The 27,575-nt window shown below is 39.1% G+C and overlaps 1 protein-coding gene across 3 annotated transcripts in view; it reads right to left on the bottom strand.

Annotated features, from left to right (window-relative positions):
* The window catches only part of RB1CC1 (RB1 inducible coiled-coil 1), a 79,038-nt gene extending 51,793 nt beyond the window's left edge, over positions 1-27,245 (bottom strand). For 2 of the 3 annotated variants that reach the window (XM_064442725.1, XM_064442726.1), the window contains exons 1-5: positions 26,942-27,245; positions 13,461-13,576; positions 11,439-11,566; positions 8,807-8,933; positions 8,372-8,542 (exon numbers count right to left, since the gene is read on the bottom strand). In XM_064442725.1, the coding sequence (XP_064298795.1) occupies positions 8,372-8,542; positions 8,807-8,933; positions 11,439-11,509 (369 nt within the window). In that variant the 5' untranslated portion in view covers positions 11,510-11,566; positions 13,461-13,576; positions 26,942-27,245. Of the gene's footprint in view, positions 1-2,314; positions 2,370-8,371; positions 8,543-8,806; positions 8,934-11,438; positions 11,567-13,460; positions 13,577-26,941 lie in introns of those variants that run through there. The other variant, XM_064442727.1, reaches the window with a different exon arrangement.
* Positions 27,246-27,575: the final 330 nt, after the last annotated feature.

Genomic DNA, 27,575 nt, shown 5'->3' with positions numbered 1-27,575 from the left:
TTGTTAGTTCTATTTCCCTTTGGCCAAACTCATTTAGCATGACACAACTCAACTGTGTAATAAGGAAATGTGTACACTAGGCTTGATAAGGCCAGACTTTCTGCCCTGAGACATACTCCTAAATAGTGGCCAGTGTTTGCTTTTTTACCTAGATTTGTTGTGTTCACAACGGAAGTCAAAAGTCATAAGTTAGCATTGCCCTATGAAGCTTTATTATATGTCATTCTTGATGCTCCCCTGAGAACCTGAGTGTTGTCAATTTCAGATTTTAATTTTGGCAAGGTTGTTTCCTCAGCAAAACACTTGCAAACACAAAATAGAAGTCAAAAGTTACTAAATGTTAGTAGGAAAAAAAAGAAATTGTTAAATTGAGAGAGCTACTGACAACCAGCGCTGAGACTCTGTATCTAGAAGTCTAACCTGTGGCAATTTACCCAAATCTAACCCAACCAGAAGTTGTATCCCAGCAGCCTGACTCCTAGAAGAGTGAGAATAAACAGCATTTCCAGAGTGGCAAATTAATATTTATTTTTTAGAAACCATGTAACAGAACTGCATTCTAAGAAGTGTTAGGATCTGTCATATAACAGAGACTTGCCCAATACCCCAGTGCCATCTAAGTATTCAACCAGGTATTCATTGTCAGATGAACTGCAGCTCCTTGTTGTATACCCAGGAGATGTGGACATTAAAACAAGAACTCCCATTATGAAAGCAATCATAAATACGAAACTGAGAGAAAAGATTTTTTTCTGAACTAACTTTGAGCTCAAAATTCATAGCTAAGTTTCTTTCAAATAACATGTTTTCAAAATTACCTGTGAGCTAACAGACAACCAGCCGAACTGAACAACTAAAGAGACATGACTGTTTCATATGCAGGATGTTACAACAGCATTCCATATTATCATCCTCCCAAAGTTATTTCTACACGTGTATCCCAGGTGCAGAGTAATTCTCTCTGGGTGGCAGGGGGCAAGCAGTAGAATTCTGTCTGCATGGATGAACCCGAACGCAATTAGAGCCTGCAGGAACCCGGTGCTGCTTTTGATGCTGGTTCCTTAGGCAATATTACGTTCAAATGGTAAAGAGCATTACTCTGTATTCACAGGATCCAAGTAGATTGTTCTAATAAAGTTCAAACCACATGCAGTAACTATTTTCCGCCTATCAGAACTGTTTCAGTCTTAGACTATACTAAGCAGATACCAGTGCATGGAACAAGAACATTATCTTAAACCATAAATTTATTTTTGAATACTGCATGGAAGGGTCAATAAGAAAACACTGTGTCAGTAAATCCTATAGCCCTGCTTTCAAAATGTGAGGGTGTGCCACAAGAAAATTGAGCGGTGAAGCTTTTTTCTTCCTTTGGAGTATCTATGTAGCTTAAAAGTAGTTAAGAAATTAAAAACTACACTGATATCCTTTCATATCATTCCATTATTAGTGAAATACATCTTCAAGGGATTTGGCTTGGTTTTCCTACCATGCCCATAGACAACATTTCTGAGCAGATCTCCTCAGGCTATTTTAGAAGGATCAAGACCCATTTATTTCATATAACCGGTATGTCTGTATGCAGAAAAGAATCAAGCAGCTCTCTGCTAAATTAATAAAGTCTAAAAACTGAATTATGTCAGACATATAAATAAAGGCCTGCAATCCAACATATGTTTTAACACTTCCCAATAAAGTTGCCAGCTCCAGCACAGAAAATGAAGCCCGCCTAGCAACAGGCTTGCTTTTGTCACTGTTTTTTCACATATTCACTAAAGGGTAATTGGCATGCACCCAATGGTTCACAGAGCGTAAAAATTAACTTTAGTTGCCTTGTAGAGCGATGTCCATCTCACTCGACTATACCAGAGCACTGACAGCTTCACCATACGGAATGTGGGCTTCAAGAAGCACCACTACCAGTAAAAGACTAGACAAACCCAGGGTAATCTCAACATACTGAGGAGTAAATAAAGGCATCTTATCCTCCTAATTTGTCAAGAAATTCACAGGCCCAGCAGGAAGATTTTTATCTTTGGCTGGGTGCTTTAACAGGATGTTTACTTGAATTATTTCCTTCATTCACTGTAACTTAAATTTAGGTGATTCTTCTGATTACTTCTGTTTAGTATGTTCCAACCAAAATCAGAAGCAGCAGCAAAGTATGTTTTATCTAAAATAGAAATTAATTGGCAAAGTGTTTTCCATCCATTTCAAGACTTCATCTTTGCATCCTACTGTTGTAATTCTGCTCATCTGAATGAAAAAAAAATCCAGGGAAGGTCTGTTTGTCTTAAGTGGTCTTTGGACTTACCTCTAAAGAACAAAAGTTCTCAGGAAATGCAGGGTTCTTTCCATTCTCTACAACCCTGTGGTAAAAGGAAACAAGTCATCAAAGTCCTCTATTGCCATGTGTCTGAAATCCTGTAAAAAGGACTCCTTATAGGTTTCAGTCACCCTAAAAATCAACCTCAGGCCAACAAAAAAGATTCTTGAAAGTGGTATTAGACACACCTGTACACTGTAACAGTAGATAAACACTTCCACAACAGGTAACCATTATCTTGCTTACCAAAATTAGTAACCAAGACCATTATCTCTAATTCATGCACCTCCGACTATATCATCAGTAAAGCTACTAGATGAACCACTTCAAGATTTCAGCTTCCAAAACCTGTAATTGGAACAGTTAACTTCACCGTGAGTGAGACTGATATTTCATGGCAATTTCTCTCTTTTTATCAGACAGCTGATTATTCCATTCTCCTTTAATATTGGTCATTTTTGGTGACTGTGTCCTTTGGACATTTGTCCACACAGTTACAACTTATTACATACTCAGAAAGTATTTACTTCATCAGCATAATACAGAACAAGTTATTCTGTAACTTATAGCTTAATGACTTTTTCTTCAGTACTGTTTTCACGAGCTCTTGGCTCTGACATTAAAAGCAGACTAGAAGTGAAGTGACAGAATTTACCACCGAAAAAATATTGAGAAGCTGACATAAACAACCACAGCCAGGGAATCAAACCATAGTACAAGATAAGTGATAACATCTACTAGCTTGCTGCCAAGCCACCCAAGCCTTTTTCTCCTGATGCATTTTCTAAAAGCTTGTAACCACAACTATTAGATCAAAGGCCAACCAAAACAAAAGCTGTATCTTTTAGTACACCTTAGGGTAAACTAAAACCTATTCCATTTTAACCCCACCCAGCTCTGTTACTTTAAAAGACTGAGGTTGATCACTAATCCAAGTTACAAAGAAGTCTGGACTTCTGTGGAGGAGCTAGAAGTGTGTGTGGCTATTAGACTAATAATTTAGCCAAAAAGAATGAATAGCAACGATTTAGCTACACAATTGTTACAAACATTACAACGCCTTAAAGAACGTTAAAATTTTAAAGTATCTCTTTTCCAGAGGGTGTCAAAACAGCTTTCTAGTAGAAATGAAAAAGCATTTCTCTCAATAGTAGATATGCAGCTTTCAGGAAGCATGACTACACTTCTTAGCTTAAGTGTTATGAAGTGTTTGGAACTAAACCAAGAATGATCTAGGTACTATACTATGACTACAGCCACAGTTTTAGGCAACCAAATGAAATGACCAGTTTCTCACCCTCACTCCCATTTCTCGAAGGAAAACTAACAGGAATTGACAGTTTGATGACCACAGCAACAGTATCACATGAAACATACCCACTAACAAAAAGTCCGTTTCCAATACCACCCTTCTGGGAAAAAGAACATGAGAATTTCAGTTAGATCACTGGGGGGAAAAAAAAGTAATCCTTTTCTAAAGGCTAAGCTACAAGAAATTACTTTAAGCAGTAGTGTTTAAAGGACCAAAAGAGTAGATAAGATTTACATGACAGTTCATTGCACAGTGCACTGCGTAGAGAACAGCTTGTCTTCTCCTAAGCTGCTGTGTACATAACTTCTTGCAAGTGCTCTGTGCACCTAATTGTCCACCTACTGCAGCTCACGGCCAAAACTGCTGAACAGGAAGAGAGGTGGGAAACTAAGCTAGTTATAAAAAGGCCAGCTGTAACTCTTTAGGCACAGACATCTCAAAGCTAAGTTTTTAGTCAAAAGGAAACCAGGACACTGAGACATAAAATGAAGATAGGCTTAGATAGTTGCTTTAACTGAGATTTAAAAGCCAAACAGTCGATGCAACAAACACTGACCAAAAAGGACCTGATTAAAAAAAAAGTTTGTAAGACAGAGACATTGTGCCACATGTGACGGAACCCATGGCAAGAATTTCAGTTTAATTGGTAAAAAAAACTAGTTAGGTAACAGGCATAGCTTCTTTCAAGTTACCAAATCTTTATACTGTGAATTCTACATAATGGGATCTTGCCTAATCAATGGGAACTTAAGAAAATCTGTACAGATGTTAAAATCTGAAAGCAAAAAGAAAGAAAAAATTGAGGTATCTTGATATGATAATCACAGTACAGTGGAAAACCAAACAGGAGATAGTAAGTTTCTCACAGGAATGACTTTTGGTTAGGAGGCATTAAAATCTAAAAAGGCTACATACAAGTTAATGAAATTAGTTTCAATTGGGAAAAAAAAAGGCTGCCTTTACATATACCTGTACCCTATACAAATATGTACAAAAGGCTATAAGAATGCCAGGGTCTCCAATGTGAAGTAAAAGATGACCTTTGTTTATACCTGAATAGTAACTAAGGCTATCTGAAAATTATGGCAAAAAAGAAATTGACAAAGCAAAGCATAATTTAAATCAATAATGGTCAGTTTTAGGTAAAAAACAATGAGAGGAAATAAAGGCATGGATTAATAAAAACACTTGTTAAAGGAGAATCTAGAACTACTTGTTATTGTGGAAGAAAATCAAAAGAAAAGGTTAAAGGACATAGGCCAGTGTATACAAAGTATGGATCCGAAAAAGTGAATCAGAAATATCTGTCCACCTTTGCAGAAAGGTGGACAGATAAGGTTGAAGGCAAGGTAAAAACAAAACCACCTTTCATACAGTTCTAGAGGGTAGTTGCCGAGCAGTATACAGTTCAAGTCACAGATGTCAAAAAGCATGATGAAATTCAACAGTTTTCAGGCAGGCTTAAAAGGAGGGAGACACAAGATAAAAATAAAAGTATTCACACCCTGAAATACTCATAATCTTCCAGGCAATGGAGTTTGCCGATTACTAAAGTAGAAGTAGGGCATGAGGTACAAGAGATAACCAAGAACAACTGCTCAGTAAGTTAGCAGCCATCTTCTAAGCAACTTTTACTATTTCATATGCCTTTTACAATTTCATATCAAGTCTGATTTTAAAATTACACTGTATATGCTCTGGGCAGAATAGACATAAAATTAAACAGAAGCTGATAGCTATCTAATATTCTCCCCTGCTTTTACATAGTTATATATCCCTGTTTCTTATTGTTGACAAGAATAGGTAAGGCTTTCTATCATGAGCAATGATTTAGATTACAACTTTTGTTTTCCTAATACAAAACATTTTTATCATGTATTAGTGGTAACCATTAATTAAATTACCCTAAATAATTATAAGACACAAAAACTCTCCATCAGAGTACTGGCATGCTGCTTTTGTAGTAAAGCAGGTTACTCTCTCTCTAAAATTAATAAAAAGACAAAGCTTGGATTATTTTAAAGCAGATTTTTCGTGCCCATTTTGCAGGAAGTCTCCCATACAGTATTCTCAGTGTGGCTCTGGGTGCATGAGTCTCACAACTACAGAGGTTCAGAGCCTTTCTAGCTCTTTCCAGATCTTAATCAATTTTGAGAAGGATTAATATCCCATGGTTCCCTCTTCCTCCCAGCCAGGAGGCTTATGGCAAACCTTGAAGAAGATTAATGTTCTAACCACATTCCCAGTCCTCCCTTAGTTTATTCTAAATTACTGTTCAATATGTTTCAAGCAGGCATTGTGAAAAACTGCTTTAGTTCAATACTGCAATACTCCTTTATACAGTTTTCCCACCTTGGTACATCTGAAGTCATGACAGCCTTTTCAGTAACCTTCCATCATTCATGATGGTTTTGTCATTCCCCTGACCTCCCAAAGAAGTACCCAATGCATTTTGACAACTTAACACAGAGCCCATGGTTTTGAAAGATTTAAAATCTTGGATAAAATTAACCATGGGTATAGAAGTGTATCAGATTTAACAATACTACTACCTATTTATTTTTTAAATAAATGTCTAAGTTTTTCAAAAAAGGATTCTACTATCTTTGTAGCCCTTTTACAAGCAGGGAAGAACTGGAAGTAGGGAACAGAGAATAATCTTTTCCAAGATAAATCTGCAGACTGAAAATAAAACCTCCATTCTACTTAGATCCATGTTTAAAGACCTTTAAATACTAAATTCCACCCCCCCGTCCCATAATAATATTAATAGATGCCATTAAGTATGGAAAGATTAATTTTCTTCTTGCAAATCAGCTCGGGATCACTCACTCTAGACAAACATTTCAGTCTCTAGCTAAATATTATAGCTCCAGTTGGCCAATAAAAGTTGTAGCCCACACAGAGACTTCAGTGTATTTCTGAAATATGGGCTTCCCTTACAGAAGGCTTGCCACTCAAACGAGCCAGTAAAGATCTAAATAATTAATTTAAAAGCAGAAACACTGCAATAAACTGCTTGCTCTGCATATCAATACATCCTTCAGAATCAAGGGCGAAGAGAAGGTAGCACTAAGAGTTCTTTTCAATTCTTAGTAGGAGTATTTTTTATAAAACTGGAATATAAAAAGCTTAGTCCAGAGGAATTAAATCTGTTCAGTGTGTATTAACTTCACCAGACCAAAACCAGAATTAAGAATCTTCGAGACCACGAAATCAGGGATGGGATGAAGAAGGAAGATAAATATCAAAAATGAGAGATGTGAGACTGGGTACCATCACCTTCTACTTCCATTACTCTAAGTAAAGCACAAACACGAACACTGTAGTAATTACTACAACCCCCCTTTCATATCAAATCAAAGTTAGGTATTTAACAGATATCAGCTCTGCCGACTTTTACAAGATCCTCTTAACACCTCACAAACAATGGTTTTAAAGCACTTTCAGTTTCAGCTGCTAACACCAGTATTCTCACACTCTTCAAGGAGCACAAATGAAAACCTCGCACTCCTCAGCTGAATTCACATTGAAATCCACTGTTTTCCGTATGACAGTCATATGATTCACAGATCCCTAATAACTCAAAGTAATATCTACTAAGTCAGCAGTAACTGTAAACAGGTGGTAGAGAAAGGAAGAGAGTCTACTGGGCTCAATCCTCATCTTAAATCAGACACCCTGAATAATACAACCATGACACATCAGGAGGCCAAAGGGGAAAACCAAAAAATCCTGTACTGTATGCAAGATTTAGCACTTTTCTCTGAATTCAGCTGTACAGTATTAAAAACCAGACACTTCAAGGGCTAAATATTCTTTTGGACTGCATTAAAGTCATCACTGAAACACAGAAACTTCATGACCAAGACAACATGCTAAAAACCTATGTCACTATTCATTTTGTGCTAATGGTACACATTCCACCACTCTCAGCTGCTGGAAGTTTAAATAACCTTTAGAGACATAAAAAATATTTAATGCCTTTAAATGTAAAATTTGGAAGGGAAAATGAGTATTTCCTAACACGAAGAAAAGCAATCAGTCCAGCTACTGAAGGCATCATGTCACCTGAACACACAGCGTTCCTACTGCACACACACCTGATATCTTCTTGAGCATGTTGCAGGAACTAGTTCCCCTTATCAAAATAATACAGAAGTAATGAAATTGGAATTCTGACAAGTTTTCTTTCTATGCAAGTAAAAGCCAGAACTCAATAATAAAAGACCTGAAATTTAGGAAAAGGAAGCTTAGTTTTATTAATATCTCGCCAGTTATTTAGACAGATAAGATGTAACAGAAGCTTGGCAATGTGCTTTTAAAAATTACACCGCTAATTTTCTACTTGGGTTAACAATGTTTCCAAAGTAACAAACTTCTCTGTTTGCAGGTTGAGGCAGACTGAAGACACTGAAGATAAGGCAGAGCATAAAAGGTGTAGGCCCAAAGCAACCAGATTGCTTTTATTTTGCAAGTGCTGTAAACATACACATCGATAAAGCTGTATTACAATGTCTTTGAAAGAAGCTTTGAACATACTGAAGAAGCAAGCACATTTCAATACCTACCTTGAAATTTTGAGACAAAGGCTCTGAAGACTACATCATCACTAACAGGTCATTCTTACTGCCTTTTCAACAAACTATTTTATAATTTATATCAAGCTTCCCCTCTGACATACAAGGAGGTTATTTTCCTTTGGTGTGCAAGTACAGTAAGAATTTACTTACCACAGCAAGTTGTGTCCGTGATGCTACTGTATGAAACACGGCAGGCATCATGAGAGATTCTTCTACTTTCAATTCCATCTCATTCTCTGCTGAAAACGTGGTTTTGGGGATAGCTGGTGGACGTTCACACAAGATCATTTCTTTGTTGAATAAAAAAATTGGGTTGGTATCCTACACTCAAAAAGAAAATGAAACCAAACACTGAGTAAAGGCAACAGACTGTTCAATCACCAATTATTTCATTATGTGGGTACCTTGTCTTAAGAACACTTTAAAATCTACACGTGTAAGCTGAATACGTAAACATCTGTTTCTTAAAGCAAAGAAATCCAGCAAACAGTACACTACAGAAAGAGACTTAAAAATCCCTTCGTAAAACATCTTTTTCTTCTCCTATAAATGACAGTTTAGATAAAGAATGCAGTATGCACTTACTGTTCCAGCACTGTAACTACACACTCTTCTGTCTGGTGCCATACACTCTCCTCCATTGACTACCAGTACTTGGTGCTGAATGGCAATCTTGTACTTTGTTTGAATTGCATGTTTCAGATCAGCCACACTGTAAAAAAGTGGGAAGAGAAGACAGCATGTTTGTGTCTCTAATTTTATGTACTCCTGTAATAGAGACAGGTGATTTGTCTGTGTCAAAGCAGAACTTCTTTAAAAGAACTATTACCTTTTATTCTGCACAATGACATATATTTCTAAGTTTTCTAAGTGCTGTAATGTGTTGCATTCTGGATATCCAGCTAATAAGCTATCAGCTAAAAGACGACAGCCTCTGCATTACTGGTAAGTCATCAGCAACCTTTTTCCAAGAACATCTTATAGCATGCTGAAGTTCTGGATTAAGTCACATCAAGCATTTCAGATAATAACTGTAAAAGCCATATTATGTTCTTTGAATATATACTTTATGAACAAACAGCTGACTTACTGAAACCCTAGATGATAACAAGAGTATTAACACTTTATTATGCATAACATAAGCACAATCTCACCTTGTCAACTCTAACTGATGTACTGTACATGAAGTGCAATATAACAATAATAACAGGGAATTAATCCAAATATATGCAACAACTTGATATAAACATTATAGGCACTTTTAATGCAGAAAAAGTAGATCAATAAACCATCCCTGGTTTTGTTCACCATCCCAGTACCTTTAATTCTGGGTGATGACATCTTCACATTACTGCCTATTTGAGACAGTTCTAGACTTTCTCTTGAAGACACAGGCAAACAGCAAACTAAACAAGAACTTACTAATATGATACAGTAACTGACCCAAACTATAAAACCGTGCAGTAGTAATTATGCAAAGGTATCAAAAGCTTCAGATTATCAAGTGAATAATCAATACAAGCATCAACGGTTTTGATATAACTGGCAGGAAGCATAACAATGTTACCGTTATATGGTACTTGAGAAATAAAGATCAGTCATCTAAAATAACCATCATTCAATATGGCACCATGAATTCACTACAAACTTCTCATGAGCACAAGCTTGTACTTGATAGCTGTGCTATAGTAAGCATTCACCTACCATGTCCATGGTCTTTGGGAAGATAGCTTGGCCTGTCTGTGTACAAGAAGATAGGCAAAGAACCCAAGAAAGTCTTGCTAGGAAAAGCAAGTCTGTTCGTACAGATATACAGAATAACAAGTTAAACTGTTCAATTGAAGAGTCTTGGATTTTATGTGGTTCAGCTATTGGAAAGCTTCCTTCTCAAAGAACTATCCAACTGTGCAAAAAGTCAGCCTATGCCAGACTCTTCGGTGCCTGGCCTGGCAGTTCAGATGCTGTACCTCACTCACTGTGATTTAGGAACAGAATGCCTCAATGTACCGGACAGCATACATGGGGGTGCTGACACATCTGCAAATGACCCAGTAGATCTAGAATGGCTGAGATGAAACTCTATTTCATGCTCAATAACAACCTGAGTCTCAGTGGGATTTGCAGAAGAACATATGAAAAAACAATCAGTGTAGACAATATTAGGGCCCTTCCACCCCAAACGAGGGTCAAAATCCTAATTCACTTGTTGAGTCATGAAAATTACAAACAGGAATTCAGGAGAAATGAAACAATGTACCTGAGCACAAAATCCATGGCAGAATTCTTTCAAGCACAATGACTTGCAACTCATTCATCACCGACAGCAAAAGCCAAGCTTAACTGCTGTCTTCTAAGTCCAGGGTGTATGGGCTATCATTATACACAATTTACTTACTATATCAGAGTCCCACATGAGAACAAGGAAAAATGATACAGTATATGTCTATGATACAGTATGTCTAGACCTCTCTAAAAGCATCTTTACATTTGCAAGATGCTTTTAATGTGCAGTGACAAATGACAAATAGCAAAGTTGTTGGGACTTAACTGTGATTCTGTAACACTGCTCATGCATGTTCCAGGCAGTCAGGCATTCAGAAATTCCTGTTTTACATATAAAATGCTGTAAAACATTTTGGAGCCTTACCGCATAGGACAGAACTAACTTTTACCCGTCCTGGACAGAGACAAATGCCTGTATGCCAGTTCTTTAGCACCCAATCTAAAAATATTACAGAGCACACATTTTCTTCGGGATGAGTATATACTGACAGGAGAAAGAGCAAACTGCAGATTTTCTTCTGTGATGCCAGTCAGTTAAAAAAATAAACCCTTTACAGAAGAATCCTGAATAAAAGCACCATCCAATAAAAGGTCACAGAAGATAAGAAGTCATTCTGACAGTTCTTCCAAAAAGCACCAAACATAACACCAGGCTCAGATAAGAGCAGGTCATCCTTTGTCACTGCCCCAGAAAGTAAATAACCTCTCCATTCTTTCATGGGACCTCAAACACACAAAATCACCTGCAAGGCATTGAAAACACTAATCCAAACAACGTCCCAAAATTTACTCAAATACGTGAAAACCTAGAAGATAACTACATGGACATATTAATAAACAACTGAGTATCATCTCTCCAAAATTCAGTATACAAAAAGTGTGTATATTTTTTTTAATTAAAAATAAACAATACACAACTAATTTACTTTCTTACTTTTGTACAGCAAGTTCCGTATCAAAGGTAAGGGTAGTTCCAGTGTTGACCAGAAATACATATAGCTTCATGATGATTTTTTTAGGTCTCTGAAGTTTTTAACTTCCACTGCTAAAATCATTTAGAAACTGAAAACAAAATTCAAGTGTTAGTTTCACATACCAGTTATGAAAGAGGCATGTACATACTTTTGAAAAAATACTTTTAGATATATAGTGAGTGAATACATCAGCTCTAATATTCCACAGTCCTCTGTCCATTACTAAACATACAGATGCTCCTCTAATCTCTGCAGAGGTAAGCCTCCACATACGCAGATAGTTAGGACAACATGAAAATATACAGAGGAGATTAAAAAAAAAAAAGACAACTTCCAGTTGCAGAGACCACCATCTCAGATCACTACCAGGCTTTTGCCAATTACGAAATGCATTTTTAAAGCCCCAGATACAGTTATTTCCAAACATCTTTTCTAGATTTTACAAACAGCCACAAACTCTATCTGCTCAATACTATGCCTACCCATAGTTTTTTTCACTCGGACATATGGGAGCATTAGCAAAAAAAAATAAAAAAAGCTAAGATTATGCAGATTTTCTTTTTGTATCTCTCCATAATTAAGTAATAGTTTTGAAAGATATTTTCCTGTTCTCAGCACTAGCTAAATCTGTAGCTACCTTCATCACTAATAGTGAATAAGAAGTGATCAAGACAGACAGTGCAGTCCAACACATCGGACACATTTTCAGTCTTGTGCCCTACAAGCATCTGGATGAGTGACTATAATCACATGTTTTTCCAGTGTACATAACAGAATAAAAACTCTGAGATTTTATTTGAGATTTTCATTACTAAAATCTTCGTACTTCTGAGACTTCTCTTCTCCACAGGAGCTCGGAAGTTTATGAACAATTCCCTCCACAATAACAAAGCTGCTGCAGAAATACAACTAGCACTGCAGTCACTAATGACCTGAAATTTCTTTTATATGGAAGGAGTTCCGAAAACTTAAGCTGTAAAAGTTTTAACCTCTCAGCAATACTCTTACTTCATCACAAAAATTACTTCACATGAAGTGTAAGTCGTCCCTCTTTCCCTGAAATGGGAGCAGGACACACACGCAAGGTCTACGCAGCTGTGTTATTCTAAAATGAGTCTGAATTTGCATTTATCTCTTTGCCTGTACAGAGGAAAAAAAAAAGACAAACCATAGAGAAAAATAACAAAACCACCATTAAAATGTGGAAGGGAGAAAGGTTTTACCAGAATAATAAGTCCAGAAAGTCAAAAGAGCTTGCTTTCAACAGAGTGGCTTTCCACACACTAAGTATTCATTATAGTACATAAGCGAGTCAAAACATGCATTTTCACAACAAGCCTTCAGAAACAGAACCACATCAAATAACAGCCCCAGTTAAATAATTTGATCTGAATTGAGTTTTGTCGTCCTTATAGTTGAACTTGATTGTACTCAGTGGCACCAATTCCAATTTATATTGGAAAAAGAATATACTCTGTAAACTGGTATTAGACAAAAACTGCTGAACAAAAATTGCTGTAGCAATAATTTATTATTAAACTCTTTAGTCTAGGTTTCAGAATTAATCAGTCTCATGTGTAAAGAGACTTCTTTCCACAAAGGGTGTATTTGTGACTGTGTCCCAAGTAGAATCAGGAAACAAATGCGTTAAATAATACAATACTTCAAGTACCATGGAGCATCCACCAAAAAAAGCTCTCTTCCACCTAAGCAGAGTAAAAGGCTTCTATAGGACCTAGTTCTCATCTAAACATTACTTCCTATGCTCAAGTGATTCTTTAGAAAAAATCTGTCCTGAAACCTCATGTACATAAAGTGAAATTTTAATCAAATATTTCCCCCTCCATACCTTAACACTAAAGCTAACTATTTAAAACATAGAAAGAAAAAACATTATCAAGATCAAAAATATTTATGATGGCATCAGCCACACATGCATCAGCAGTCTCAAACATTTTTAACTTCAAATAAGAAAGAATTACCTCCAGGCACTATACGAAGCTACCACCTTCTTCAAATTCAAAAGAATAAATGCGAGCATTCGCTTTACTTGTTTTTTGGCAACAGAGTAGCATGGCTGTTCAAAGCCAGAGAAGATCTGCAAAGAAAAGATACAGAATGCAATTACAGGTATTATTAAAATGTCAAGATTTTACAGTCATCATTGCATCTAACCCAGAAATCAGCGTATGTCATGCTAGAAAGAATAATTATGTGGCAGTATTTTTTTAATCTTACATTAATTAAAATGCTATCCAGTTACAAGTCTGCTCAAAACTACTACATACCTGAATATTTTTCCCCATAAGTTCAGTTTAAAATAACGATTAGTGACATTCTTCAGTATTTACAAGAAGGCAAAGTTAGTTCACTAAAAAGAACTGCTTGTATCTCCATTAATGGAACGTATTTTTCAGAACTGGTAAAGAATGCTGATTTGATGATGCTAAGAGCAATACAGAACGTTATAACAAAATGCAGTTTATCTAAGAAAAATCAGTGTAAAAAGGCAAACAAGCTACTGCTGTTGAATGAATGCCCTTATCCTGCAGCTGTATTGAACAGATTCCTTCAGGAATCAGCACCACCTTCCTTACCTGAACCAAGGTAACAGTGTTTGTTAAACCATTCACCCACTTTAGAGGTTTGGTTTTGGGGAGTTTTTGGAAGTTTTTTTTTAATGAACTGCAGACATTACCGTTCCCCACTGGTTGTCATTGGCATCCTTGCCAGGGGCTCCTTCACCCAGAATTGCTGTTTAAACTACAATTGAAACTTCAACAATCAAAATGAGCCGGATCAACAGAGGTGGTCTTTTTAGGCTACCCTAGTTCATTTTAACCTGTTGTCAGTTAAGTAGCGGTGCCAAAGGAAAGGAGCCCGTGGCAAAGGAGGTAGCAATGAGCAGCTGGGCTCAGGGCAGTCAGGCAAGTGCACAATCAAACTCCGAACCACAGACCAACATTATTTCTATGATGTTAATGCCCTAGCAAGCTTTCTGAGAAGATGATCGGGCACTATAAAGGGCGGTAATCCATTACTAAAAATAGGTTTGCTGAAGCATGAAAACCATGAGAAAGTGTAAATCATTTTATACAACTCATGCTACTAATGGTAAATCAAAAACACTTCATCCCAAATTTGAAAACCTTATGATAAAGGAAAAGCTTACACAACTATTACATATATTTTACATGCATGGAACATATAGCACTTCGTTAGCCTGTTATTTGAGCTATTATCTTCTTCACTCCTGTCCACTCAGTCTTTCTTCCTATGCAAAATACACACACATCACCTTGTCAGCAGCAAACACACAATAAAAGGGAAAAAAAGCAATGTGTTTAAGTACCACCATTGGAAAATAAGTAACTGAAGCATCCTCTTCCAGTTTAGCTATCAGCAGTCAGTAGTTGTATTTGAGCAAAATAAATTTATGAACGCTTGCTTTAGATCAAAGTAATGCACATTAACATGAATAACAAGAAACTACTGAAACATTTCTGCCACAAAGTAGGATCACAACACTATAATCTCTACTCTTCTAATTCCTTTGCAACCATTAAGTCAAAAAACAAGCGTTGTTTCTTCCACCCAACATTTCAAATAAATAATCCTGGGGGAACAGAACTACACTCACACAGGCAGAACAAATTTGTGTTAGGTTACTCTTTAAGGAAGAAGAAAAGAAAAAAAACTAGAATTCACCCACTCCCAAGGTTGCCACAAACTTCAGTGAGTACTTCCAGGAACAGAGGAATTGTGTAAAGCAAGGTTTCAGAAAATACGTGCCTTTAACACCAAGCTCTCCTGCAGACTCGCTGCTGCCCAATAAAGGCAGGCTGCTGCTCTCCCCTCAGCAGGAACCACGTCAAGTGCCTCTCTCCAGCTGCCTGTTTTCACAACACTGGAAGAAACTGAATTTTGAGAGCTCTCCTTAGTCTTGCATCTCCGGACAACATCTGGCTGAGTCTGGCCAAAAAAGTCCAAGATTACTTGAAAGGGGAGATGCATGAAAACTGGTCACAGTTGCCTACGTCTCTTCTCCTTCAAAGGTCAGGTTACAGCAGACTGTTACAAGCAAGGCCAGCTACGTATCACAAATTAGCCTTTAAGTTTGTTCCCAATATTCAAGAATATTATAATTCATCAGTAACACAAGTTTTTAAGTAAGCTTGATGTGAAAGTCAGGCACCATCAAGCTTCAACAGAGTATATCCATAAACACATACATTTTATTCTTCTGTTTGTGTTACCTCAACAGTCCATTAAGAAGAGATTGTCAGGCTTTTTTAGTATTAAACTGTTTCATAGTGTTAAAAGTTTTTTTCTTTTTAGTGTTAAATTGCTGAAATTATTCTAATTCACTTTAATAGAGGTTGAACAATTACAAAATTTGACAACTACTGAAGACAGAGCTGCTAACTATGTAACCAGACAAACTGTAACAAAGTGACTAATGCACACAGGTTATTCGGCTGAACTGTGTGACCTGCAGCTCCATGCCCTCATACAAAATAGATCCTTCAAATTATGGGATGGAAGCTTGTATGATCAGCAGCTATGAATTACGAGTAACACCATTTTTAAAATAGCTAAAAATTTGAAAAAGGCAATTTCTGTAGAAGCTGCCAGAGTAGACAGAAGATGTTAGACATGAACATAAGAAAAAGAATGAGATGACAAAAATGAAAGTAATAATAGCACAAAGTAGAAAAAGCTTCCAGAATTAATTCAGAAGATGTTTATTCTTCTACATTAGCTAACAAAACACCAAAACCACCCATGAATACATCATGCTGTTTATAACATTTATTTCACCGCTCTGCGTTGCATTTACACTGCAATACAATTACTACATCTGCTTCACTTCATGGAAGTGTTGCAAGCTTTTCCTATCCAACATAAGTTCTTTAACAACTGAATATTTTTGAAGTCAGTGTTTATTGATACTTTCAATGCATGTTGTTTAGAAATTTTGCAATTGTCTTACTTAGTTCAGAACATGATCATTGCTACATCTGTAAAAGGAAATGAATGTCTGTTTACAGACCTTTCCTTTTCATAATTACAGTACAGCTATCACGAGTTTCACAGCACTCCACAAATAATCCTGTGGCTATGTTAACCATCTATTTCTGCCATTAAGTGCAGAATCCCTGCTCCATTACTCAATTCTGACTGTTCTACTGTTTCATGGTAGAAAACTTTCCAACTTCACAAACTGAAACACTGAAATATGGCATACAGGGCAGGACGAAGACAGAAATCAACATTTATGGTGTTTGGGTTTAAAACAGCATCATCAAATTCACTTTAAAGTCACTAAGTTTCCTCTATGATGTCCCAACATTTAAGTTCATGCACATGTTTTTGACATCTTATTTCGCATGCCTCCTTTATGAACTGGATTACAAACTAAACTTAAGCAGTTATTAATATATTTTTAACTACCTGGAATTTAAACTGAACTATGCCCAAGTCATAGTTTTCCTTTAAACCCAGTGGTTTAAAATTTCATCTTTTACAACAGCAATGCACCAGCAGTATAAGGTACCTTGCTTTTTGTGCCTGTGGAAGTACTGCTTCACATCTGTACAGTAAGTGCCATACTTATCAATGCTTCATCTCCTAGGTCAGAGGACCGAGAGGCCCAGACTCTCTCTCCTGTGCATAACTCCAGGCTGGAAGGGGCTCAACTCTGAAAGCAGACAGACAGAACTAGCTTAACTACCTAAGCAAGGCAAGAATCTTGCTGTTCACTCAGGAGCTTGCAATTCCACGTTGCCAATTCTTAGACATTCACATAGCTCTGTATGAACATCATCCTTATGCTGCTAATAAAGGAAGTTTCTCTTCTCTTACTGCAGACCAGCTGAGGCTATACTGCAGGTAACCGATAGTGCCTCCAATACGAGTCATAAATGTTACCCCTCATTACAAGGGTCAGGCGGCTCACAAGAGATTACTGCAGAATTCCTGCTTGTCGAAAGGTCAGTTCATCCGAGGCAAAGGCTGACAAGTCCATCACATGCTTAAAAGACTCAAGTGCAATTCCTCATTCACTGAATACCTTATCTGGAGAACATCTCCCCTCAAGGAGAATATACCTTTGTTACCTCTGGCGATGGAGAACTAACTTTGAGGCGCATTAACATCTTATTAAGCTGTGCTTCATTTCTATGCAGCAAATCTTAAGGTTTGCCTTTGAGATGCTGCAGTTCCTGTGATCTCACCTTTCCCTCCTCTCCCTCTAGAGCAGGATTTCCTGTCTCACATCAACTTAGGCAATTCTATAATAGACAAAGGGTACATGACTAGTGCAGAATGTTTTGTCTAATTCATTTTTTCTTCTATTTCCTTTGTTTTTCCAGGTGTCCTTCTCAAAAAATGCTCTCTTGCTCCAGCTTGCACACCTCACCTCATAAGCAAAGGATTTTATAGCACGTAAATCCTACTATCAAAGGAAAACGATCATAGAGACTGAAGCTGAATTTAAGGAACACCTTTCTTCAGGTTAGTTGTAAGACCATCATCTCTAAAAGCAGACTTCCAGGAGCTTTCTCAGTACTGCAAAAATGCATCTAACCAGAAACAATTTAAGTTTGCAGAAGACTACTACTACTACCAGAAGAACAGACAGAATGACCTCATAATGAGGGCACACATTCTTTACTAATGCTTTTCGCAAGAGAAATGCCTTAGTTTCTAAAACACAATGCAAATGTATACCTTTATCTGGACAGCCAGGGGTTGAAAGAAAACATGCTTTAAAGGCACTTTAAAAAACTTGTAACAGAACTTAAAAAAAAAAATACTAATCTACATGTTGAATAAATAGTAGGGCTCCTCCTGACCTAGTTACAGAGAATAATTTCATCCCCCGCTCCTCCAAAATAAATTTAAGCAGAAGACCACATCTAATCACTGAGATACATGTTACTACAAGTAGAGATCCTATCTCCCATTACCACCTTATATCAAAGCCTATAAACCTCATGTTCAAGCCACACTGTAGTCTTAAAGAAAGGCTGTCAATCCCTGACATCTGTAAGGTGCCATCTGGAGCTCTACTTATACTGTGTTGAGATGTGCATCAGGCACAGAGGTGGTTACTTAATTACAGCATCTCCAATAGTCACCATGTTGTTAGCGGCTCTCAAACTCAGCTGCTGGTCAGTAAAGCAAGTCTTTTCCACTCAACACAGGAATGAAGCTGCAATTCTACAGAGCAACCAGGAAACATGCCTAAGCCCCTACTGCCCAATTTACTAAAGAGGAATTTCAAAACGCAGTAATTCATACTATAAGAGACTTCCCCCCGCCTTCCCAGGTCTTTAAGATGAATCATTTTACACAGCACCAACTTAAGAATTACATATGACCACCATGGAAACTCCACATTCAGCAAAGTAGGTGCAGCAATACCTCCACAGACCCTCAACACCATCAATGGTGGAACTGCAGGAGATCAAAAGCAGTTGCATCTGGGCCGGTAAGAAAGGATTAGGCATTGAAGAACAGCTTTGGAATTGGTGTGGCCCAAAACAATGCAACTTCTTACAAGATCAGACACAACTTATATCATGAATTCTACAAGAGCAATAGTTTCAAACATGTCTATGAGCCAACAAGCACATTATTAGGCATTATGTCATGATTCCATACCTTTATTTCAGATCTGGGCGTTAGCATCTATTTACACTGCTCTTTCACTGATTTGAGGATGCCAAAACACAACCCATATAATGGATCAGACAAATGTTTTTCTCCTCTAACAGTAAAAAAGCAAGCAAACAAAATAAAAAAACAACCCCAAAACCAAAAACCAGCCAAACAACCCACACATACACTTTACCACATTTTCAAAACCCCCACATCTCTTACCTGACAGAAGGTGAAATTCCTGTGCCTCAGTTAACAGGTACAAGTCAGAAAACAAAGGCAGGGTTTCTGACCTTATTGTTGCTAGGAAACAGCCCACAGCTTGTAGAAGTACCCTTTTTCTTTTTTCTTTTTTCTTTTTAATTGATGGAAACAGTCTTTCCACAGCTGTCTGAAACTCAGTCTTTGACAAATTTAACTGAACTGAAAACTGAAGGTACTGTCAGCTCTTTTTTAATGTATAATTTTGTCATTTCAAACCCATTTCTAGACTACAAGTCTCCCTCCAATTACAGAGACTAACATATTCACTTTGCAAAGAATGGTGCTCTTGGGTACATGGAGCTTCAGGTGGTTTTATTCAAGTTACTGACTGACTGTACTTACTGATGGGAAGATTATCCCTGTAGACACAAACTCTTTAAAAATAATTAGCATGTAAAATCTTACAGTGTTTGCAAAGAATTCTGCAAGAAACAGCCAACAAAAATTCCTTTGTTTCTTACATCAAACTCAGACAAGTCGGCACCAATGCTTCTAACACACTCTCTCTGGTTAACCAAGACCACAACCACATAAACACTGGTTACAGTAAGAGCACCAGACTTAAGAATCATTTTCCTCAGCCAGTTCTTCTTCTGCTCCTCTCTCTGCACCAACTTCCAGTTGTGCTACTTTTCATGCTCCTGTGGAGTAAACCGTATGACTTTGCTGTAACAAGTTAGAAACAGGTTACTGCTAGCTTGAATTACTTCCGTCATCGAGCTCACCAGGCAGCCCCATACACCGTTACACTACAACTAAGGCTGAAAAGAGGCTGATGAATACAGGGGGCACCGAATGTCAGCACCGTCATCCAAGAACACAAGTGAGAATTCCCAAAAGGCATCATTCACATTCCTAACTGCCTATGACATAATCAGTTATTAGCATAAATATATAAAAAAAAGCCAGTATCCTCTTAAAGAGCAGGTTAAGATAACTCAAAAATGGGCAATTACTAGAGGTGCAACTGAGGACAGAGTTGCTCAAAATACACACTGTGAGGCCAGTTCTCCTGCCTTCCCCTCTCCAGATACACCATCGTGATGCTACAGAGTTTTATTCTCTTTTGCGCACACAGTACAAGGTAACTCAGCCATACCTACTTAAAGGATGAAAGCACAGAAAGTAAGACTGCTTAAATGGCATTTATTTCACAGGAATGAAAACACTACAGATAGAAAAGTAAAAGATTGACAATAATGAAATATAAGACAAGTAAAGACCCTTATGATTTAATCTGATTGCCTACATAGAAGTCACAGGTTCTCCCTTAATTTATATTCATAAGCAATCATATTTCAGAATAACATTAAAGTTTTCCAGTAATAAGGAAATTCACCACCGTTTTAGTAAATTGTTCAAATGACTAGCAACTTCTGAACTTGTTTCTAATTTTCCTTATTCATATGGATATGTATAAATTTAGCATTTGAACCTTCATGATCTGAAGATGGAATTTCTCTAATTTCTCATTTTGAGGTTCCCTATAATTCACATCACCTAGGAACCTCTTCCTTTTATCAACATTCTTCTTCTCAGTGGTATCCAAATCAGACAAGTAAAGGACCATTGATGACACGCAGAGTCAACGTAACCCCCACCCTCCCTATGAATATATATTCAAAAATCATGTCCAGATTTTTGGCAAATCAGCGTACTATGCTATTTGCACGCTACAGTTACAAATCACCTTCAGATCTCTATTGGCATCAACCTGAGAGAAGATAACAGCAATGTACTGAGAAATGAGAAAAGCTGCAGGATCGGCTTGAAGCATATTACATTTTATCTTATCTCAAGAAGGTGTCTAGCAATTTTCAACCGGCCTTCTTTCGCTTTCTGGGATAAATCTTTAGTAGTTTAAAACAGCTAAATCTTTAGTAGTTTAAAACAGCTAACAAAGTGCACTAATAAATCTCTTAATGGAATATTATCAGCTTAAGAACTATACAACCTCTCAAAAAAAAAGACCAAACTACAACCCACAACTGTTGAGATACTACAACTGTACTCCTACATTATTGAATGCTGGTTGTGCTGTTTGCAGCCACAACATGCATGTGAAATTGTTGTTACATTACATCTGCTTTTTGAAATTTATCGTTGTTTTATCTCTGAGTCGCTCACATAACATAAGTAAAGGAAAGTTTACACATTACACCCCCTCTTTTTGTTCAGACAGTATTGAGAATTTTGAGTCACATTTTCATTTTTAATTTAAAGAAGCGTTCAGCAGGTTTGAATCAAGTCTCTTTCAATCAATAGACAATGCAAGTATTTGTAAAAAATAATTTTAATTACAATAGACAAATTAGTCATCTTGAGTTTATTAGCAGAATACTTGCAATACAGCATAAGCGTAATATATTAGAAGAGAGCTGCTAGTACAGTTACACAATATATTCTTACATAAGAATCTCCACTTCATCTGAATTTAATAAAAATACACACTCTGGAGGATGGAAGGAAAACTGTGTAAATCAAAGCATCATTTTGTCAGTATGAACTGTCTACCCTAGGCTCAACCATGCTAAAGAAGGGTCAAATATAGAATCCTAGAATGGTTTGGGTTGGAAGGAACCTTTAAAGGTCATCTAGTCCAACCCCGCTGCAGTGAGCAGGGACACCTTCAACTAGATCAGGTTGCTCAGAGCCCCGTCCAACCTGACCTTGAATGTTTCTAGGGGTGGGGCATCTACTGTCTCCCTGGCCAACCTGTTCCAGTGTTTCACCACCCTCACAGTTACAATTTTTTTTCCTTATATCCAGTATAAATCTACCCTCCTTTAGTTTAAAACCATTACCCCCTGTCCTGTCACAATACTCCTTGCTAAAAAGGTTGCCCCCATCCTTCCTATAGCCCCCCCTTTAAGTACTGGAAGGCCACAACGAGGTCTCCCCGCAGCCTTCTCTTCTCCAGGCTGAACAACCCCAACTCTCTCAGTCTGTCCTCACAGGAGAGGTGCTCCAGCCCTTGGATCATTTTTGTGGCCCTCCTCTGGACCCACTCCAACAGGTCCATATCTCATGTGCTGAGGGCTCCAGAGCTGGATGCGGCACTCCAGGTGGGGTCTCATGAGAGACAAATATCCATACTCTTGACATACCAGCACAGCTACTTGGCACCAACAAACCCAAAATAAAATTTGAGACAAACCACTGACATTTAGAGTCTCTGCAATGTCAGGAAAACACCATCATTTAAATGATAAAGAGCAAAAACTGCTGCAGCCATATCTACTATATACATAATAGACAAAAGAGCGTATTTTACAGAACGTAGCATAAACGTATTCAATCACACGCAAAAAAAAAGTGGCAGATAAGTCAGTTACAGAAGAGAACCTGAATACTAAATCAAAACAAAATTTGGAAATTTAGGAGCAGCTACCTCAAATGTTCACAGAAATCACACCTCAGCAAGTGCCATTCTTAACAGAATTCATATTTTAGCTTTGCTGTTTTTTTGAATCCATGACAGAAGTAAAACTTTCCCTTTAATTGCTCTTCAATGCTTCTTTCTACCTCTACACATTGCTTTCAATCTGTTCAAACTGAAAACAACATACAGTGGCCTTTCAAACACATCTTCAAGAATAATAATGAAGATTGATGTATTGTGTTTCTATCGTGCAGACACTAGTTTCACCAAAATTCCTCTAAATAAAGAGGTAACTGAAATACTGAACACACTATTTCCCAACCACCAAAACTTTCCTACTCCTTTGATAAAGCAAAAATACTGTTTCAAAAATAAGTCTCAGGAGGTAAGAAAATATACGCTATGTTTTATTTAATATATAATATAAAATAAAAATATAGCAAGAAAACAAATGCATGTTCTGAAGTCAGAGACCCATTAGAACATTCCTTAAGCAGAGCTGCTCTCATATTTTCACATCAGTCTGCTTATTGGACCCATAGCATTACACAGCAAGAGAGATACAGGACATTTGGAATCCAACTAGTCAACAAAGCAGGTCTACATTTTACATTCAATGAACAGGTAATCAATACAGGTCAGACAAATTGATATAACACTTAAACAAGTCATTTCACAAAGAGAGCACGATACCACGTTCTACAAGAGCTAATCTTCTAGATGCACAAGCTACTGGACATTTATATATTGCACACTGTAATCATTTCACCTTGATGTGATAAAAACAGCAGGCCCAGCTGCAAAATTTGTTCCCAAAAGAAACTGTCAACATCTTGGATGCATGTAAAAAGTTATGCTAGCTGTTGCCTGAGCTGGTAGTTTGAGCTGAGAACCCTACTGGAACCACGGACTGCAAACCCAAAGAACAAAAGGAAAATACACACCTGGAGACAGACAGAAGACAAGCATAATTTCCCTGACATCCCAGGTGGTTGTCCTGACCAGCCAACAGTAGCCAGCCCCATCTGAACCTCTGAATGAAAATTTTGTATCAATAAATTTGTTTTGATACTTCTATCAACAACTGCCAACAATTTACATTTAGTTATTATTTATGTATTACTGAAAATTTAGTTACGCTGACATCCCATTAGAAAACACATCAAAGTATATCCACTTCCAACCCTGCTTACAAATGGGGACAGAAACAGCTGACACACGGTTATGATGTCTTCCAACTTCTCTTTCAACTGTAGTCTAAATTAAAAGTGAATGTGCTATATGAATTAACTCATAGACAAGTGACTTTCACAGTAACCACAGAATCCTAATTAGCTCACAAAAATAATCGTTAGCAATTTCACTATCACCATTAATCATGTTGTAGGCTTTTACAACAAAGACTGTGTGTAAGGGTCTTTCAGCTCCTGCACTGAAGCACTGAAAACATTACTCTGACAGATCAGCTACAAAACAAACACTTTGTAATTCTAGCAATTAGATTAGTAATTTACATATCAGTGATACTTTTTTTGCCTGCTTGGTATCAGTGCATTCAATCAGGTCCTGCAGTACAATACAATATTATTATTTAAGTTGGCATCTTGTAATCAAGTGTTTGCTACTCGACAATACCGATTATCGACTCTGCCTCAGAATGCTATCTATCAGTAGGGTCCTTGAAAGTAGTACAGTATTTTTTCCCCCCCTTTTGAGAAACTCTTCATATAATGTCATTGAGCTGTGGACCAAAATCAGGAGCACAACTTTCTTGAGCAATATGCATATGCAGAAGGAGACGCATGACTGCTTGGATACTGTCCAAATGACTCTGAAGTAGCTCGTGTGACGGCTGGGTATGCACGCTATAGTTTTTCATTTTGACTTACTTCAATTTACCACAATATGCGAGTGAACCCAACCTGTGCAATAAAGGTCTCAAGACCCTTGAACCACTTTAAGCCAGTCTTCCACAGAAACTAACTGCTAGTTTAAAACCAAATAAAGACTTAAGAACACACTGATAACAACCTACCCTACAGGATAACATTGAAAGAAAAATTCTTTCAACTGATCCTACTGTAACTGCCACTCTTATCAAAAGGAACAAATCCACACGTGCTACTCTTACCCCCTCCCCTCCACATACACTCACCCCCTACATAACCAGAATAACTGAAATTCTAAGAAACATACTAATAGTTTAGAAATTGTATTTATCACCTTAATTTTTGCAAGACTATGTAACCTTAGCTGTGTTCAGACAACATGCAAGGATAAACAATGTTTCAAACAGACACCACAAAAGACCTAAAATAACCCTTGCCCTCTTCTCCAGTCAGAGTGCAGGTCTGCTGCATGCACTTCTAATTATAAATACAGTAACATGACATGGGGAGAGCGCGCCAGCCCCTTGAATATGATCTCAGAGACTACTAACCCAAATCTGTGCTGAGGACAAGGCTAGATCAACACAACACAGGATAAGATAGGTTTGCCCTTTTTTTAATCTAGAAAACATACAGATACTTGTACAAAGCTTACAAAATAATATACTTCCAAAATGCAGTTAGGTGTGCCCTACACTAATCCATTATCCCATAAGATCCTGTTGGTATTTCCAGCTCTACAACTGGCACAGCTGAAGTCCCTTACCTCATGTTCTTCAGTAAGATGTTTTTACTATTCCCAAAATAATAAAATAAAACCATTGTCAGTTCCAGACAGTAGTTAGAATAAGTACAAATATATCCTCTGCACACTTTCATTTAAACTAAACTTAATGATGTTTAAACATCTAATTTCCTTCTTGTTAAGATTTGCTTCTTGGCACTAAGGTTTACATTAAAACACTAGATAACAGTAAAGTCCTTTCTTCACGTACTTCATCTTCTAAAAACTACCCAAGGTACTAGATATTACACATTCTTAAAGTTCACAACTTAAACATACCATAATAGCACACAAGTTTTCTTTATTGTTATGAAGTATTTACAGCATCTAGCATTCCCCACAGTATTTCCCAGCTGTATGAACCTCAACTGTAAGAAGCACATTCTACCATCCTCATTATTTCTCCAGCACCACTGAGGTATCACCGAACAACTTCAGAAGTTTAAGTTCTTCCATAAAGCCAATGGCCCAAGCTACTTCTAATGCACATTTATGCAAGTGGCAGAAAAAATAATACTCAACCTCCTCGTTCTCCACCATGAAGAAATGAAGGTGAAAGCTCTAAACACAAGCCACGGGGAATAGCTCATGGGCAGAGCGTACCGCTTAATTACTTCAGACAAAAAAGATAAATGATGCAATAAAAAAAAAAGAGCTATGGCTATAAGAGGACTAAACTAACATTTCTGGATCGGTTCTTAGTATCTTGGGTTCAGACGTGATTTTTTCCCCCCCTTCCATCCCTAGACGAAGTTAAGTAAGAGACGCGAGCGCTACAAAGATCAGTTCATTTAATTTCCCCTGCATCCACGTGAGCGTATCTACCTCCGGATCACTGTCAGCCAGAACTTTGGGGGGCACTGGGAAGGAACCACCAGTACAGCCTGGAAGCGCGCACGAAAGCAATAACAAGAAAGCGACGGGAAAACCCAGCACACGACGCACACTCCCCCGGGAGCAGAAACGGGTAAACAACCGCGGCAAAGGCAGAACGCGTTGTGTTTGTGAACACAACGCTCCGGCACGGCGCTCGCCCGGCCGCCGCCGACGGCCGGCACGGAGGCGCGGCCAGGCTGAGTCATTCCTTGGAGTAACTTCACGGCGAATCCCTCGCCAGGGCAGCGGAGCCCCGGGCAGGGCGGCGGGGAGGGAAGGAGCGTCCCGACCCGCCTGGCGCTGCCCCGCCGCCCCCGCGTCCCACCCCCGTCCGTCCCCTCCCGGCTGGGCGGGGGTGACCCCGCCACCCCGGGACCGGAGCCAGCAGCGGGATCCCGGTGTCCCCCACCCCACCCCCCCCGCCTCCCAGCTCTTTGTCGCCCGCCCCACGAGTACAGCCCCGTGCCCCTCGCCAGGACCGCCGCCCCTCGCCGAGGCCGCCCTCCCGCTAACGGGGCCCCCGCCCTCCCCCCCGCCGGGGAGGGGGCGAGGCGAGGAGCGGGGCGGCGGCGGGGAGCCCACACCTCACGCGGCGCCACTCACCCGTGGGTCCCGCGACAGCACCGCGCATCCTGCGGCGGCGACAGCGCCGGCGGCCGGCGCCCCCCGCCCCGCGCGGCCGGGCCCCGGTGGCTTGGCGGAGACACGCACCGCCTCAGCGATCACCGCGCCCGGGCGGGGAGAGGCGGCGGGCAGCGGTCTGGCGAGCGGGCGGGGAGGGTGTCGCGGGTCCGGCGGGGCGGGCTGGGGAGCGCGGGGACGGGGAGCCCTGGCGCAGCCGCCGCCGCCGCCGCCGATGTTTGTTATTGTCGTCAGCCGCTTCCGGCGCGCGGGCATGCCGGGAGAGGGCGGCCCGGAGGAGGAATCGCGCGGCGGAAGCGGCGGCGGCGCGCGCGGGCCCGGGGCGGGCGGAAGTTGCGCCCTCGCACTCACCCTGGGAGACCCCCAAGGGCCGTTAAAGGACCGGGTAGCCGTTACCGGCGGCCGTTTTTGGGCCCGGCTCGCGGGGATGGCGAGTTCAGGCCTCCCCGGGCTGCGGGCCCCAAACCGGGGAGGGCCCGACCACGCCACGGGTAGTGAGGCGGGCAGTGGGCCGCCTCCGCGGTTAACAACCGTTAATTGCGCCCCTCCCCCGGGGGGAGGGAGAGGCTCCGGGGACACTCACCGGCCAGGCCGT

This window comes from Phalacrocorax carbo, chromosome 2 (genome assembly GCF_963921805.1).
Source record: "Phalacrocorax carbo chromosome 2, bPhaCar2.1, whole genome shotgun sequence".
NCBI lineage: Eukaryota > Metazoa > Chordata > Aves > Suliformes > Phalacrocoracidae > Phalacrocorax > Phalacrocorax carbo.
This window is presented reverse-complemented; position numbering and strand designations above follow the sequence as displayed.